This window comes from Cucurbita pepo, chromosome 11, assembly GCF_057944985.1.
Source record: "Cucurbita pepo subsp. pepo isolate OVF chromosome 11, ASM5794498v1, whole genome shotgun sequence".
Taxonomy (NCBI): domain Eukaryota; kingdom Viridiplantae; phylum Streptophyta; class Magnoliopsida; order Cucurbitales; family Cucurbitaceae; genus Cucurbita; species Cucurbita pepo.
Genome location: NC_141808.1, coordinates 3,596,564 through 3,613,832, shown reverse-complemented (window position 1 = coordinate 3,613,832; position 17,269 = coordinate 3,596,564). Strand labels below are relative to the sequence as shown.

General features: G+C 36.9%; 2 protein-coding genes across 2 annotated transcripts; one reads left to right on the top strand and one right to left on the bottom strand.

The window, feature by feature from the left end:
• Nucleotides 1-4,868: 4,868 nt before the first annotated feature.
• LOC111804937 (uncharacterized) lies at nt 4,869-8,624 on the bottom strand. Its single transcript, XM_023689771.2, has 6 exons — nt 8,250-8,624; nt 7,792-7,906; nt 7,064-7,573; nt 6,853-6,958; nt 5,411-5,479; nt 4,869-5,088 (listed from the first exon to the last, which is right to left on the bottom strand). Exons 1-5 carry the CDS (start codon nt 8,330-8,332, stop codon nt 5,454-5,456), a joined length of 840 nt encoding a protein of 279 aa, XP_023545539.1. The 5' UTR covers nt 8,333-8,624; the 3' UTR covers nt 4,869-5,088; nt 5,411-5,453.
• A 2,668-nt stretch (nt 8,625-11,292) lies between these two features.
• On the top strand, nt 11,293-12,477 carry LOC111805502 (uncharacterized). The gene has a single exon (XM_023690605.2). The coding sequence runs from the start codon at nt 11,436-11,438 to the stop codon at nt 12,399-12,401; it is 966 nt and encodes a 321-aa protein (XP_023546373.2). The 5' UTR covers nt 11,293-11,435; the 3' UTR covers nt 12,402-12,477.
• Nucleotides 12,478-17,269: the final 4,792 nt, after the last annotated feature.

Sequence of the window (17,269 nt, the reverse complement as noted above, 5' to 3'; positions counted from 1 at the left end):
AGCACAATATCAAGAAACCCAAGGTGCGTACAGATGGAACAGTAACATATCTTGTAGCTCGGTCTTCTGCCTCTGAACCTACTTCACATATTACTGCTATGGAGCATCCCCTCTGGCGTCAGGCAATGAATGATGAATTTCAGGCACTTCAAAAAAATAAGACATGGCACTTAGTTCCTCCTCGTGCTGGTCTTAACGTTATTGATTGCAAATGGGTTTTCAAACTCAAACAAAAGCCAGATGGCTCTATTGATCGCTACAAAGCACGCCTGGTTGCTAAAGGTTTTAAACAGCAGTATGGCGTCGATTATGATGATACCTTTAGTCCAGTTGTTAAGCCCACTACCATTCGGCTCTTATTATCTCTTGCTATTTCTCGTGGTTGGGCTATTCGGCAGATTGATATTCAAAATGCTTTTCTTCATGGCCTTCTTAATGAAGATGTTTATATGAAGCAGCCCCCTGGATTTGTGGATTCTCAACACCCTGGTTATCTCTGCAAGCTGGATAAGTCGCTTTATGGCCTTAAACAAGCTCCGCGTGCCTGGTTTTCTCGCCTTAGCTCCAAACTATTACAGCTGGATTTTACACCTTCAAAGGCTGATGTCTCTCTTTTTATTTTTAACAAAACGGGCATTCAGATGTATATTCTCATCTACGTTGATGATATTATTATCATCAGCTCATCTTCTACGGCTACTGAGAAACTTCTTACACAGCTTCAGGATGATTTTGCCGTCAAGGATCTTGGTATTTTGAGTTATTTTCTTGGGATTGAGGTCCGCCATACTTCTAGTGGACTTATTCTGACACAACATAAATACATTCGAGATTTATTAGCCAGAACCAATATGCTCACCTCCAAAGGTGTGCCCACACCTATGCTTCCCAGTGAGAAGTTGTTATTGAATGGTGGTGAAAAGCTCTCACCTGAGGATACTACTCGCTATCGAAGTGTCGTTGGTGCTCTCCAATATTTGTCTCTGACACGTCCTGATATATCCTTCTGTGTCAACAGAGTGTGTCAGTTCATGTCCTCTCCGACTTCTATACATTGGGCGGCAGTCAAACGAATTCTCCGTTATCTACATGACACTATTGATATGGGTTTGTGTCTTACAAAGTCCAGCACTGATTTGTTGAGTGCCTTTTCAGATGCTGATTGGGCTGGGAATCCTGATGATCGTCGAAGCACTGGAGGCTATGTGATCTTCTTTGGTGGCAATCTTATCTCTTGGAGTTCGAGGAAACAATCGACAGTTTCTCGTTCTAGTACGGAAGCCGAATATAAGGCGGTTGCTGATGCCACTGCCGAATTAATTTGGATCCAAGTTCTCTTGCGTGAGCTCGGGATCTCGCAAGCGCGAGCGCCTAGCCTATGGTGTGACAACATTGGTGCCACCTACCTATCCGCCAATCCAATCTTTCATCGACGGACGAAGCATGTTGAGGTTGATTATCACTTCGTTCGTGAACGAGTATCGACTCGTCAGCTTGATGTTCGACTCATATCTTCCAAGGATCAGCTCGCCGATATCATGACAAAGCCACTGCCAGCTCCTTCTTTTAGCTATTTTAGGCGCAATCTGAACTTAGTAGTACATCGTCCAGATTGAGGGGGGGTGTTAAACCTAAAATAGATCATAACTGTATATACTAAAATAGTCTAAGATTTACTAGTTTATGATTTGAAGGGTTTGTTACCAAATCTATGATTTTATGGTTTGTTACCAAATCATAGATTTGGAATGTAATCTTCATTATACGCATCTATAAATACATGAGGTCGTGACCCATATAGGTCATCGTGCCATTCAATCTAACATGGTATCAGAGCCATGCCCTAAACTTAGTCGTGCCAATAAATTGGTAAATCCTCAAATCCTCAAATATCGAACAAAGAACTCCTAAAGAAAAGGAGTCAAGCCCCTCCTCGAAGGCAGTCAAAAATGACTAAGACTCCAAAGGAGTCGAGCCTCGATTAAGGGGAGGCGCACTTTGTTCGAGGGGAGGTGTTGGATGATGGAAGTCCCACATCGACTAATTTAGGGAATGATCATGGGTTTATAAGTGAGGAATGCTAACTCCATTGGCATGAGGCCTTTTGGGGAAGCCCAAAGCAAAGCCATGAGAGCTTATGCTCAAAGTGGACAATATCATACCATTGTGGAGAGTCGTGTTCGTCTAACAGGCTGCACCATGTGAAACATAGTTTTTTTTTTTGAAAAGTCTGTAGGATCCCTTTATTGAGATTCTCTGTTTTTGTGAAAAAAACTGTCTTGATTTTGAAATCTTTATCGGTCTTATCTAACTAATTATACATAATTTTGAGTCAGTTTATGGGGACATTTGATGTTGAATAATTTCTTGAAATTTAGTATCTTAGCACATGATTTGGATAAAACATTGATTATCATTTTTAGAGAAGGATAGTTTATTATTCTTATACTTTTATAAGGAACCAATTTAACAATTTTAGTTGGTAATTTAGAATTATGTTTCCTTGATTTTAGTTAAAATTAAGTCAAAATTATTTAAAGAACGTTATTACTCTTCTAAAATCTTAGAAAATAGCCAGAAAGCTTCCTAAGAGAAGAATAGATCAAATCTGGACCCATAAGTTCGTTGACATTTTTGTGAAATAATTTTGTTGGTGGGTCTTCATGTAAGAGACGACAATACAGAAGCGAACACGTGAAGTCTTTATTAGCTTCCTTCACAAACTTCACAATCTAATTAATTAATTAATTAATGCAAAAATAATATAATAAAACATAATAAATAATAAACTGGACATTGACAAGCGCACTGCCACATGATTGGGAAATAGGAATTATGGGTTATTTATGTGAGGAAATTTGCTTTGTTTGGTAGGCAATATCAGCGTATACCTAAAACTTGAGTTACGTGTGAGAGAAATATTTTAGAAAATGTGAACGAGAAAATATATTAAAATTAGTTTGAAAGAAAACAATGTTACAGCTAAAAGGAGTAGGCAACAACAACAACTTTGATAGCATATAACTCAAGTAGGAAAAATTGACAACTAGTCACATCCCTTATAATATATTTTGGGTCATTTTAGTCCTAGCGGGTGTAGACATGATTTTAGTGCTCGGTCATATACCAGTGGTCTAGTGGTAGAATAGTACCCTGCTACGGTATAGACCCGGGTTCGATTCCCGGCTGGTGCAAAAAGCTGGAAATAAGCAATGAAGAAATCTAACGTTGACTGTGATTAGGGTCGATCATCGGTTATATTAACGTTATTTCTGTATGTTTAATATTACATCAACACTCTAACATTATTCTGTATGTTTAATATTACATCAACACTCTAACATTATATTGCATACTGTTATTCAATGTTTATGTTTGATGCATTTACTAACATTTTTTCTCTTGATTTCAATTTATGTATCCATTCATCATTTACAACATTATACACTATTCTTCCTCGCTGACTTAAATAAGTTATGGTTTTCATTCAACGTTGCTCACGAGACGTGCACGTATTAGGCCCAAACCATTAATGTCAATAAATGTTTCTTTTTTTGGTCAATATAGACGATTAATTCATTTTATTGGGGTGTACTAATTATCTTCTACTCCATAAGTGGAATTTTTTAGAAAATGTATCTCACCTGTTGAGAAAATGTATCTCACCTGTTGGAATTTGACACAGTCAATTTTAATATTTTACTGCATCAATGTATGAGAATTAATATTGTTATGCATATATAAAGATTTTTCTAACATTATTTTGAGATGTGGAGTCATTGTCATTTTTTGTTTGCCTAAAGGCAATTGAGTGAAACTTTGTAAGAGAGAATTTGGAGCGTGAGAATGAGAAATACACTTGTTAACAGTTTGACTATAATGATTGACTATTACCCGTAGATAAGGAGAATTACTATATGGTCATCACCCATATTGTACAATAATCGTGAGGGAGAAACCCTCATGCCTGCTAAAGTCTTCACACAAAATAACCTAGTAATATGTGACAATGTTAATCTAGATAGTTCACTATTAAAGGTTAACTAGTGACTCTTTAATAATCTCCACGCTGTATCCTGATCATTATCATAAAAGGAGCAACACTATGTCTCATTCAACTACTATGTTACTCATGTTTTACACTAAGTCTCATTCAACTACTATGTTACTCATGTTTTAATAGCCTATATCTAGGATGTGGATCACGAATCAAAATCCAGGTTTAGCACTTAATTGCTTCGATATTCTCTTGTATCCCCTGGTCACGTTATTTACGCCTCGCTTCTAAAAGTGAAAACTATCCCCACAAACCAACATAAGACTTTTCAGCATGCTTTGTGCTCACTCACATACGTATCAGGAAAATTCATAAGAGACCACTCAATATAGAATTGCTTCAAGTAAAACTCGTTTAACTGTGGAGCTCTTATGCTTAATCTATCAAAAAAGAAAGTGCACATTGTTGGTATAGTCATCCTATTCTTAGGATTGCTCTCATTCAGATACAGTCTCCGTTCATTCATGTACGCCTTATTCGTGTGTCACATGCGTAGCAAAAGCGTAAAAAAGGGGTATATGAATGAACCAAAACCACATCCGAATGAGAGCGTTCGTGACAATAGAATGATTAAGAAAGACTAAAAAGAATTAAAATTTACTACCTATACCCAATAAGATTCTCCATCCTTTTTGGTGGCTCAACCACAAAGACTTCATTATTAAGTACGTTGCCCCGCTGCCCTCGACATACGGGCAGCAACACTAACTAGTCCAAGCCAACCCTTACAAACGAACAAACTGGTGAACAAAACTCCACAAATCAACAAAATGAAAGTAGCATTAATAATGATTCAAGATCTATGGGAAAATCATCTGAAAAGGGATTTAAATTGATTCACAGCAACAATATACACTGCCAATGTTCTCTGTAATATTTAACGATTCAACCAGACATTTACAAACTTTGAAGCCGCAGCAATAATGAATACATACCTTGCTTGTTCCCATTTTGAGCTTAAGCAAGGCATGGAACTCAGAAGAAGAACATGAATGTTTAATGTTATTTTTCTTCAAACGCCTGTTCAACACCTGTGGAGCAGCTCCAATTCATGTCAATAAATAATGAGCTACATTCAGAGGTTGCAAAAAATGGATGAAAATTCCTGCATTGATTATGTTTTTGGTTCATTTACAAGTTTAGTTCTTAAATCTTGAGATTTGTGTCTATTTAGTCCTTAACACACTTTACTACGTGTCACAATAGCACTTTTCTTGGAAGTGGACTTTGCGATTGTGTAGCACACTCCCAACATTTAGTGAGTCAAGCTAATTTGGATTCGCGTCACCTACGGTCGGGCAACGTATGTTCAAGCCTTACAACGTATATAAAACACAGAATATAAGTGCATACCTGTTGCGATCGAAAATGTTGTCTATACACTGAAATCGACGTCTCAAGCTGAATAAAAGACAATGGGCACTGCAACATAAAAAGGGTAGAAGTTAGTCTAATGCCAACACAAAAACAATAAGTGAAAAAAGAAAACGTATCATCAGCTGAGATTCTCATTATAATGTATTAGCGAGCCCCATTCTTGCATTATGCTCATGACCAATCCTCCTAATTTTTGGGAAGGCTTCACCTACCTAATAGCCAAACTATGTAAGGTAATCAGTGTTTTAAGTGATTACGTTTTGCACCCTGAAACTTGAACCTAGGACTTCACGAAGCCACCCATTCTGGGCAATACCTCTCTTGTTCTTGGCTTGGAAGATTTGAGATCTCACATCGGTTGGAGAGGAGAACAAAGCATTCCTTATAAAGGTGTGGAAACCTCTCCCTAGTAGACGCGTTTTAAAACCATGAGACTGACAGCGATACGTAACGAGCTAAAGTGAACAATATCTGCTAGCTATCACACCTCCTCCACAAAGCTTTGGTCCGTTATGTATCGCCGTCAGTCTCACGATTTAAAATGCGTCTACTAAGGAGAGATTTCCACACCCGAATGATTCATTACCCTTCTTCACCCATCAATGGAACCTTCTATCCTCAATATTAGAAACAGGGCAATCCTTTGTCTTGCTCCTACATTGTTTGATAAAATCTGACGAGGATCACAACTCCCCCACACAATTTTCACCCCTCTAAAAATTCTATTGGTTCTTTTCCCCACAAAATAGCACAAAGACAAGCAAGCCGAAGCCTACCTCGGTTAGGGAGGAGAACAAAACATTCTTTATAAGGGTGTGGAAAACTTCTCCTTAGCAAACGCATTTTAAAAAACCTTGAGGGAAACCTGAAAGGGAAAGCCCAAGGAGGACAATATCTGCTAACAGTGAACTTGAGCCGTTACAAAAGGTATCAAAGCTAGACACTGGATGATGTGCCAGTGAGGAGGCTGAGCCCTAAAGGAGGGTGCACATGAGACGGTGTGCCAACAAGGATGCTGGCCCCGAAGGGGGTGGATTGGGGGGTCCCACATGGATTTGGGAAGGGAACGAATGTCAGCGAGGATGCTGGACCCCGAAGGGGAGTGGATTGTGAGATCCCACATCGGTTGGGAAGGAGAACAAAACATGTGTGGAAACTTCTCCTCAACAGACGCGTTTTAGAAACCTTGAGGGAAGCCTAAAAAGAAAAGCCCAAAGAGGACAATATCTGCTAGCGGTGGACTTGGTCCTTACTATTGAAAACATTGTCAATTAATCAGAAAGAAAGTAAATACAAAACACATAATTTCTTGGACTAAAAACTGTCTACACATAAATAACATACTCCAAATCAAATCAAAATTTCGTAAATTTCTAAAACTCGAACGCCGCACATCCTCGAGAAAATTAGAAACTCACCGATCAAGAATATAGTCAACATCAAAGCCAGAGTAAATTGAACAGAACATGCAAGCTGAAGATGCCAAGGTCTGTATATTTGCCTCTGCTGAACCCTACCAAAGAACTGATAGAAAAAACGGTCAGTTACAGTTACATTTCGTTCGGAACGCATAAGAGCACAATTACACCGAACAAAATATATGGTATTCGTGTTCCCTGCCATGCTCACCTGAGAAAATTTTTGACATCCAAGCTTCCAGAAGACTGATCCTGATTTTCCTTTTCTTGAAACTTCTAAACTCGTAATAGACTGTTTTCTCTCTCGATTTTCATCCACAATTACAATTTGCAGATCAGGAGCGCTTGGCGAGCTCGCTCTCCTTGCCTTTGTTGATCTATCCATTTTGCATAGTCCATCATCCACTCTTCTAAATGTAGCCAAATCGTCGCATTCTTCCTCATTTACTGAAGAACAACACACAGATGATTCAGTTTTTGCGCTTCGTGGTACTTGGCATGTGCCAGAGAGAAACGTAGCCAAATCGTCGCATTCTTCCTCGTTTAAATTCACCCATCGAAGTGGCTTCTTGCCCTCTTTGTCATAAGATTCTCTTAAAGCAGCTTCAATATGAGAAATTTGATTTCCAATGGCTGCAATAAATAGCCTATGTCTTTCCAACAAATGTTCTTCACTTCGAGCACGATAGCTAACTCTAACAGCTTTCTCAAACTCTTCCAGCTAATTATCGACCGAAAAAAATAACACTTGTTACTATGATTTATAAAAGTAGAGCCATAGGTTCATATAAGTCCATGTATAATCATAGCTTAACTAGCAAACAAGATTAATGGTCAGTTGTCACTGTTCTTAAACATCAGGCTTATCATCAAAGTATCCTAATTACCATTCCATTATGATATTTTAATGGCATAATTTGGTTAAATTCAGTATCCTACCTGCCATTTGGCTGTGCCAAGAGCTGTTTGTACCTCGCGTCGAAGTTCATCCAAATCATCAGGACTTAGCCCTTCTCTTATCTCTCTAACCCATGTCCTATATGCAAACTCCATTCTGAAATCATAAACCAATATGAGTATCAATTTAGGAGAAACTTGTAGAATCCCTCTAAACCCAGTAAGCACACAAACTTGTAGAATCCAGGGCAGATAAAATTCAGGTTCTTGAACCATCACTATAGTAGAAACTCATTCAACTTAGACATAGAATAAGAAACTAAGATTAAAATGAATCATCATAAACAGATCATTCCAGACTCAAATAAAACGAACCCAGAACACCAAATCATTAGAACAAAACATCCTCCACAACAAATCAAAACAGAATTCAATTAAACATCGAGAGAAAGAACAGGAAGGGGAAAATCCCCAAATCAAACAAAGAGTAAAAGACGTACGTATCGGCAGATTCTTGGACCTGCTCGGCGGCAGAAAAGAACCCATCCTTCTTCCACAAATCGAAACTATTTGCAACTAACATCGAGGGATAAGAGGGCAAACCGGAGGGGTAGAAAAAACAGAGCAAAGACGATGAAATAAGAAAGAAAAGGGTTAAGAAATCAAAGATCAAAATCGGGAAATCAAATGTTGGTGGCGGGGAGCTAAAGGGTTGGATTGTTTGAGCAATTCCTGTGATGGGTGGTTGAGAGAAGCAAGAACAGAGATGAATACAAGGGGACACACAGCTCACACAGAAATGAGACAGAGATGAAGCTCTCTTTGTTGTCCGATTCTTTCTTGCACAATTCCCCACCTTCTTTTCAGAAGCTAATAATTAGGAGAAAAAGACTGAGATTTATAAATAAATAAATAATACTCATAATAATATATTTTTTTCCTTTTAAATATTTATTTTTATATAAATAATCAACGATTTGATAAAAAATATATATATATTATGTTGATTTTTTTAAATATTTTTTGTACTTAGAATATTAAAAAAAAAAAAAACTAAAAGAATTTCATGAAAAACTAATATTAAAATTTGGAAAATTAAATATTAAAAACAGATTTAGGATTTTCCAGCCGTAAACGTGAAAATTATCAGCTGCTTCTCGTGCAAAACATAATTGGTTGGAGTGCCAGCGAATACATGCCACGTAGTCAAAGGTTAGAATAATTGCAGTTTATTGATGACGTGGCAATAAATGATTGGACAAACAGGAAATTTTTTTAGCTTGCTTGTGTGATAATAGACACGCCGTCGGCAACGGTTCGGGGATTAATGGAACAAGTTTGTTGAGCTGTCGAATTGGAACTGCCACTCTGTTCATTTGTTTATTGGCCGTTAGTTTTGGGTAAACGGTGGGGCCACCAAATAATTTAAGTAATAAAATTATTATTATTATTATTATTTTGCTAAATTAATAAAATATTTCTAAATTTTGTATTTTTTACTTTAGAAAAAATATTCTTAAACTTCATCTTTAAATTAAAAAAAAAAAAAAAATTATATTTTCTTTTAATTTTAAAGGTATTATTGAAATTTTTAAAAAGGTAAGAGTATAGATTATTTTTATTAATTTAATTTTTTTTTTAATCAAACTTTTAGTAATGTAAGAAAATAAATTTGGAAATTTATTCTAATTTTTTAAACATTAAAAGATTTAAAACCAATTCACTCAATATTATATCATATCATATAAATTTATCGCTAACTAAATTAAGTATTTACCAACGGTGAAATACTAAGTTAGAAAACAATTAAGGTTGTGAGATTTTAATTGAGTCAAATACGTACCAACTTTGACTTGGTCTCATCATAACTTTTATTTTTTATTTTTCCCTTTTTGTGGAAAGGCACATTATAATCTTACTTTCATTATTCCTTAATCACTCATTTACTTTCGTTTTTGTTTTTCCTTATTTGAAAAAAATAATTTTAATCTTACTTTAATATATAAACTTTCGATTCCACACTCGATGGTCCAACATTTTCTTGCATCCGTGCAATATAGTCATGTTACTTATTACCCATGTGCATTTTAGGAAAGTTCCTAGGACGTCACTCAATATAGGATTGCTTTAAGTAAAATATGTATAACTATGATTGAGCCACCGAAATGGGAGGTGCACCTTGTTGGTATAGGTAGTAACTTGCATTTTCTTTAAGTCTTTCTTAGTCATTCTATCCTTAGGATCGCTCTCATTCGGATGTGATCTCGGTTCATTCATATATCCCTCATTTACTTGAGTGTTACATAGATATCAAAGAGTTAAACCCAACAAATCAAGTCTAGAGGGTACGTATACGAGCCTGTCTAGTGGGTCTATGTATGCGTGCATGGGCCGTGTGTGGAGAAGTACCACACATCTAATAAGAGCAATGTATGCACCTATAATAACAAGGTTCACCTTCTTTTTTCGGTGGCTTGATCGTAGGAACTTCATAGTTAAGTATGCTTTACTTCAAGTAATTCTATTTGGGTGATCTCATACGAATTTTTTCGGGATGCATATGAGTGATGATAAAACATGCTATGAGGGTAGTCTTCACTCTTAAGAAGTGAAAAATAGGTAACATGACCATGTCACGGGGATGATAAAGTATGCTATGAGGGTAGTCTTCACTCTTAAGAAGCAAAAAATAGGTAACATGACCATTCGAGGGGATGTAAGAGAATGTTATGGCCATCAGGTGTCGAGATCCTAATCCTGGGTATGGAGTGTTACAAGTTTTCTTCATTGGAATGAAACGCCCGCAAGACTAGAAAACTCAGGTTTAGCACATTACGATGAGCGAGACACACACAGTAGTAAACAACCAATGACTTTGAGCATACAAACAGCAAGATACTTATGACCACGTTGTCCTCTAGCGTTTTTCATTCGCCGCCAGTGAACATACAGTTTTGGTAAACGAGATGTAAAAATCGGGCCAAAGTGGACAATATCTACTAGTGGTGGGCTTGAGCTATTACATAGGGTATCAGAGTTAGACACGGGGCAATGTGTTAGCAAGGACGCTGGCCTCAAGGGGGGTGATTGTGAGATCCCACATCGGTTGGATAGGGAACAAAGCATTCCTTATAGACGTGTGGAAACCTCTCTCTAATGACACGTTTTAAAACCATGAGGCTGATGACAATACGTTGACCATATTTGCTAGCAATGGGCTTGAGCTATTACAAATGATATTAGAATCAGACGCTGGTCGGTGTGCCAGGAAAGACACTAGCCACTAAAAAGGGTGGACCGTAAAATTTCACATCAATTGGAGAGCGGGAAAGAATTAGGTTGAAAATAAAAATTGGGATGGGTTTAGGTAACGGGGTGAGATTGGGTTGGTTGAAAATTTGAAGAATGGATGGGTTTTATTCGGTTCTATGTTGTTGAAGAAAAGACAATTCAGTTAATTTATAATTAAGAAAATTGTTTTTAGGGTTTCCTCCCTCATTTATATCATGTCTGGAAATGGAAATCAAATTTTAGGGTTTGTTGCTATTAGAAGGTGAAACAAAATCAACGGCTCACCTAAAAAGCTTCAAATCTCAGAACAAAGAAGAGCAGCAGTAGAGAGAGAAACAGAGAGAAACAGAGAGAAACAGAGAGAGAGAGAGAGAGTAAAGCAAAATCCGAGAAAAATGTCGGAAAGAGACGACTCTCTCTCGCATCATGAATCTCTCTGCTTCTTCTTCGTCTTCCCCTTCAAAATCCTCTTCAATTCCCTTCAAATTTTCTCCAGAAACAAACGATTTTTCCTCTCAATCTTCTTCTTCTTCGCTCTCCCTCTCTCTCTCCTCCTCTTCGCCCTTTCTCTCTCCTCTCACCCTCTCAAATCCCACATCCTCCACCTCGAATCCGTCCTCCGCCATTCCCCCACCCGTTTCGAGTTCCGCCATGTCTTCTCCGAGTCTCGCGATGATGCCTTCTCCCTCCTCCGTCTTCGTGCGGCGTTTTTCCTCCCTATCTACGTCTTCTCCCTTCTCACCGCCTTCTCTACAGTCTCCTTCACGCATCTCTCCTTCCACGCCAAGCGTCCTACTCTCAAATCCACCATCGCTCTTCTCAAAAACTCATGGAATCGTCCTCTCGTTACTACGATTTGCATCTACGCCATTCTCGTTGCGTACTCCATCGTCCCCAACACTCTCGCTTCGATTTCTCAATCCTCGGCTGTGCGCTTCGCGATTTTAGTCGTTGGCGTGATTTTCGAGGTTTATTTGATTGCGATCCTGAGTTTGGGGCTTGTTGTGTCGATCGCTGAGGAGAGATTTGGTTTCGATGCGATCCGTACTGCAGCGGCTCTAATGGCGGATCGGAGACTGAGCGGTTCGATTCTCACAGCGATGTTCCTCCTGGCGTCGAGTTCGATCTCGTGGGAGATGGAGGGGCTTATGGACGGCGTCGATCACTGGATGAGGACGACGGCGGCGGTTACGTCCAATGTGGCGATAGGCGTGTGGGATAAGATGGGGTTAATTTCGCTGTACGGAATGGTGATTATCTCCGGGTATGTGGTAACTACAGTTTTTTACTGCGAGTGTAGGAAGAAGGATTTTGTTAGGGTGGAAAATGAGGAGGATCATGATCATATCGTTACGGTTTAATTTTTCACCTTTTTTTCTTTTGCATTTAAATATTTTCCACTTCATAATTAAATTCGAATATAATTGGCTTGGTAAATTTTTGTTCTTCCTTTTTTATTTTATTTTATTTTCTGTTTAGAAATTTGATATCTTAAACCATTTGAGGTAACATATACTTGACGTTTCGATTTTAGGGGTGTATGTTGTTCTAGTATCGTCGGAATGTTTGTTCGAGATTGAAATTTCGTATAATTAACTTATAGATTACATTAATTTAGCTGGTTTAAATATGATAGAAATATGATCAACATTCTATTTGTTGACTTTAATTATTTTAATTAGCTAAAATTTTGTAATTAAAAAAATAATAATAATTGCCTCCAACCCCAATACTCTCAAATAAGAATAATAACTTTCAAACAAAGAAAATAAATTTTCTATATTCTTTTTAAAATTTATAGTAGAAACCCATTTTCAAAATTGGTGAGCCAAGAAGATATTTTAAATAAAAAAGATTAAATTACATAAATTGAAATTTGAACTTCCCCTTTTCAATCTCATTTCCTTTGTTTTTGGTTCCAATGGAATCAGAGATATATCCGTTTGAATCGGGTCAGAATTGAGAACAGACTGTGGATATGGGCAGTCGAAATCTGTAAATTTAAAACCATCTATTTAGTATTTCCACAAAAAAAATGGTTTATGCATTCACGCAAGTGGCGGAGCGGCCTTTGGAGAGATGCCTTCTACCGTGCTGATTCTTCTCCCCATTGGAGTGGCCAACCCTTCTGCAACTTTCTCCAGGTAATTTCGCTTTCTTCTTCATATACCCATTTCTGATTCTATCACTCTTATCGGCGTCTATTCTTGTTTTTCCTCGAATTTCTTTGTTATATTGGGCTCTTTGTCTTAACTTCGTATGTTATCAGAGTCTGTGCTCCACATAATATGGTTTGATGGTTTGTTGCAAGCTACACGGGGATCCATTTTTGTGTGTGTGTGTGTGTGTGTGTGTGTGTGTGTGTTATGAATTGGTATTTAGTTATGTGTCACCTTATTTGGCACCTTGGATTTCAAAATGAAATCAACAAGGATCGTCTCAAAAGGAGCATGATTAGGGGAGATGGCTCTGAGTTCACCAGCTAACTGAAAACAGCCCATTTTGGTGGAGACCTCAAACTGTAGTTGATAAAGGGAGAGAAAGTGGGAATGTTAAACCTCTAGTTTTTGAAGTTTATTGTAAAAAATAGTTATAAGCCAAGAGCTCTAGAAAGGAACTGAAACAATAGTCAATAAATTTGTGTAATTCATTCTCCATCTTGATTCTTGGGTATTCTTCTAAATCCTGAAGCACTATTTCATCCTTGCTAATTGCTCTGCATCATTCTTGATGGTAACAAACTGTCTACTTCGTTGACATATTTAGAGAAATCTCCCCTGCCCCCCACTCGGATTTGAATAGAGCAATCTTTCAGCATATTTTGTTATTACAATGAAGTTCGATTGTGGTTATCTGGCTGGTTCTTTGGATTCTAAGTGTATTGACAGTTGATAGTATCGTTGTTTAGTTTCTCGTTTATTCTATGCAAGTTGTTTGATGTTATGAATTTTATTTAATTTGGAGAATCTGTGATCGAATGCTTAATCTTACTTTTGGATCCTTTTTCATCAAGCTGCCATGTATTCCTCATTTCCTTCATGTAATCGAATATAGCTGGACAGTATGGTATACTAACCCGTTCATTATATTTAACTTGAATGGTGTTGTTCTTGTTTTTCCAATGAAAGTCATTTTCAAGTTGTTTATGTGCTTTTGTTTGGGAACAAACATGTATCGTGTCAATTGTTTATGTAACAGCCTAAGGCCACCGTAAGCGGATATTGTTCTCTTTGAGATTTCCCTCAAGGTTTTGAAATGTGTTTGGTAGGGAGAGGTTTCTACACTCTTATAAAAACATGTTTCGTCCCCCTCCCCCCCCCCATCCGACACCCAGTGTCTTCGCTGGCATTTGTTTCCTTCTTCAATCGATGTGGGATTCCCCAATCTACCCCCTTTGGAGACCAGTGTCCTTGTTGGCACACCGTCTCGTGTCCACCCCCCTCGGGGCTTAGTCTCCTCGCTGACACATCCCCCAATGTCTAGCTCTGATACCATTTGTAACAGTCCAAGCCCTCCGCTAGCAAATATTGTCCTCTTTGGGATTTTCCTTTTAGACTTCCTCTCAAGATTTTTAAAACGCGTCTGCTGAAGTTTCCACACTTTTATAAAGAATGCTTCGTTTCCCTCTCCAGATGTGGGATCCTATAGTTTAGGTCTCTCCTGATAAGGATGGGTTAGGTGATTGTGGTTGACCCTTTGGAAGCCAAACTTATGGGAGCGAAAAGAAATGGAAAAGATCAAAGCAAAAGATAAGTTCAAGGTAAAGGAATCGATCATCATCAATGATATAAAACTTGTTTATAAACCAAATGGATAGTTTCCCAGCATCTTTTTGAGAAGAGACTGACTGCAAATAATGTTGTGAAATGTAAATGCAGAGAAGACATCAAATGGAAGCGATTAATGAAGCATGGGCAATGATCGACCTCACAAAGACATTCTAGCCAAGGTGAAAAGTTACAGCTTAACTTTGTCTTCCTTGTATTATAAAAAGAAAAGAAAAAGGTTTGTTCTTAAGAACCTCAAAAACTGCTCCAGAAATTCTTTGCACTGTTATTCTTTACTCTTTTGAAGTCTCATCTGATTTCTTCACATCTCATATACAAAATTGACATTTGTAGTTGTGTGGACAGTGGAGGCTGAAGCAGCAGCAGATTCAGGTGGTTCTCTTTTGGAAGAATTTATTGGCTATGCAATCATATATCTTACTATAATTTGTTTCAACTTTTTATAAGCTTTATTAATACACTTGAATGATTCATTGTTCCAGCTTTATACTCCATCACTTTTCGTTTATCTTTCTACTCTGTTTCAATTTCTGACTTACACTTCTCCGTTTTTATTATTATTTTTTTTCTCTCGGTGCCTAGGATTTGGAATCCACATTTGACATTTGATGGTCCCGACATTTTCCTGCGACATGACCACGTTATTTACTTTTCCATTCTAAAAGTGAAGATCATCTCATACACCAACAAGTCTTTAAAGTATGTTTTGTTCGTCCCCTTACATGCATCCTAAGTAAACTTCAAAGAGGTCACTCAACATAAAATTGTTCAAAGCAAGACCGTTTAACCATGAAGTTCCTGAGATTGAGTTATTAAAGAGAAAAGTGCACCTTGTTGGTATAGGTAGTAACTTTCATTTCCTTTAAATTTTTCTTGGTCATCTTATTTTCATGATTGCTCTCATTCGGATGTGGTTTTGCTTCATTCATATATCCCTCATTTACTTGGGTGTCACATGGAGATCTCAGACAATGTGTATTTTCCATTTCGTTGGCTCAATCATTGGAACTTTGGTTAAACGTGTTTTGCTTGGAGCAATTTTATATTGGGTAACCTCAGAGTTTTTCTAGGATGGATGTGATTGAGGACAAAACATGTTGGACTTATGTTTATTTGTGGGGATGGTCTTTACTCTTGGAAAAGAGAAGTAATGTGACCATGTTGAAAGAGATGCAGGAGAATGTCGAGGTCATCAGGTGTCAAATCCAAATTTCAAATCTTTGGTATGTTAGCATGTTCAAACATTAATATAAGAAATTTCAAGCCCTAAATAGTCATTCTTCTCAAACCAATTTAAAAAACTATTCATATAAATACTTTCATTTTTCTCTCATTTATTTAATTTTAGTGGTGTTTTTTTTTCCTCTTACTATTTCTCTAAATCATGACTAAAAAATGTTGTGTCATAGATTGATAAATAGTTTCATCCATACTTGACGATAAAAGATTGGACATTAATATAATTTTTAAAAGTACACGAGTATTTTTGATACAAGACATTAATACTTTTCATTGAGTATTTTTAAAAAAAAAAATATAAGAATATTAATGATCGTATTTTTTGGTATTAATATTCTTTATTCATATATTGATGTTAGTATTTTTAATAAATGGTAAAAGGGTATCAACAAAACTAAATAAAAGTACTGAAACATGTGGTTATTTACGAGTTTAAAAGAAGAGAAAATGATGCTAATTGGGCTTTGACTTTTTGGTCCAATTTGAAATGGGCTATAACTCCATCCTTCCTACCCTACCTTTGTTATAGACACACATCCACATCGGTTGGAGAGGAGAACGAATCATTCTTATAAGGGTATGAAAACTGTAATCTTTTCATCTCTTCTATTGATCATATCACTTAATGTTATCTTCTATTGATCATATCAGTTAATGTTATCGTATTATTATTATTATTATTATTATTATTATTATTATTATTATTATTATTATTATTATTATTATTATGAAAACAATAAATTTGTGTTTGAAAAAAAAAAGAGAATGAAATGGTTGGTTGTAATTGTATTTATTTGGAAGATAGTGAAGAATTTTGATAAAAGGAAAGGGGGGTTTAATTGGGAAAAGTGGTGACAATTATTTAATGCAATTAAGTAAATGTTGAGGACAAAAATTATTAAGTTTGTTGAATTATTTAATGGGAATAAAGTTTTTCGGAATTATTAATTCAATCATAGTGGTGGGAGAGGGGAACAGGTAAGCATGGTTCCATTAAAAGCCTGCAAATCCGCTAATAAATAAATATTAATAATCATTCTCAAAACTATTCTAACCGATGATAAAACTCAAATATCAAACATTCACAAGTCAGTACCTACCTATCAGGTTGAGTTGTAACTCTATTTTCCAGGTTAGTCTACGCAAAATTTCAACCAAACCCAAAGTGAAAAATATTCGAACCCAACGTTTGAATTGGGTAA

Excerpts from the sequence above, each read along its gene's own strand:
- LOC111804937 (XM_023689771.2), bottom strand. The coding sequence starts at position 8,332 with ATGTTAGTTGCAAATAGTTTCGATTTGTGGAAGAAGGATGGGTTCTTT. Across the intron at positions 7,907-8,249 it reads GTCCAAGAATCTGCCGATAC|AATGGAGTTTGCATATAGGA; the intron begins GTACGTCTTTTA and ends TTATGATTTCAG. Across the intron at positions 6,959-7,063 it reads GATGTCAAAAATTTTCTCAG|TTCTTTGGTAGGGTTCAGCA; the intron begins GTGAGCATGGCA and ends TTTTTCTATCAG.
- LOC111805502 (XM_023690605.2), top strand. The coding sequence starts at position 11,436 with ATGTCGGAAAGAGACGACTCTCTCTCGCATCATGAATCTCTCTGCTTC.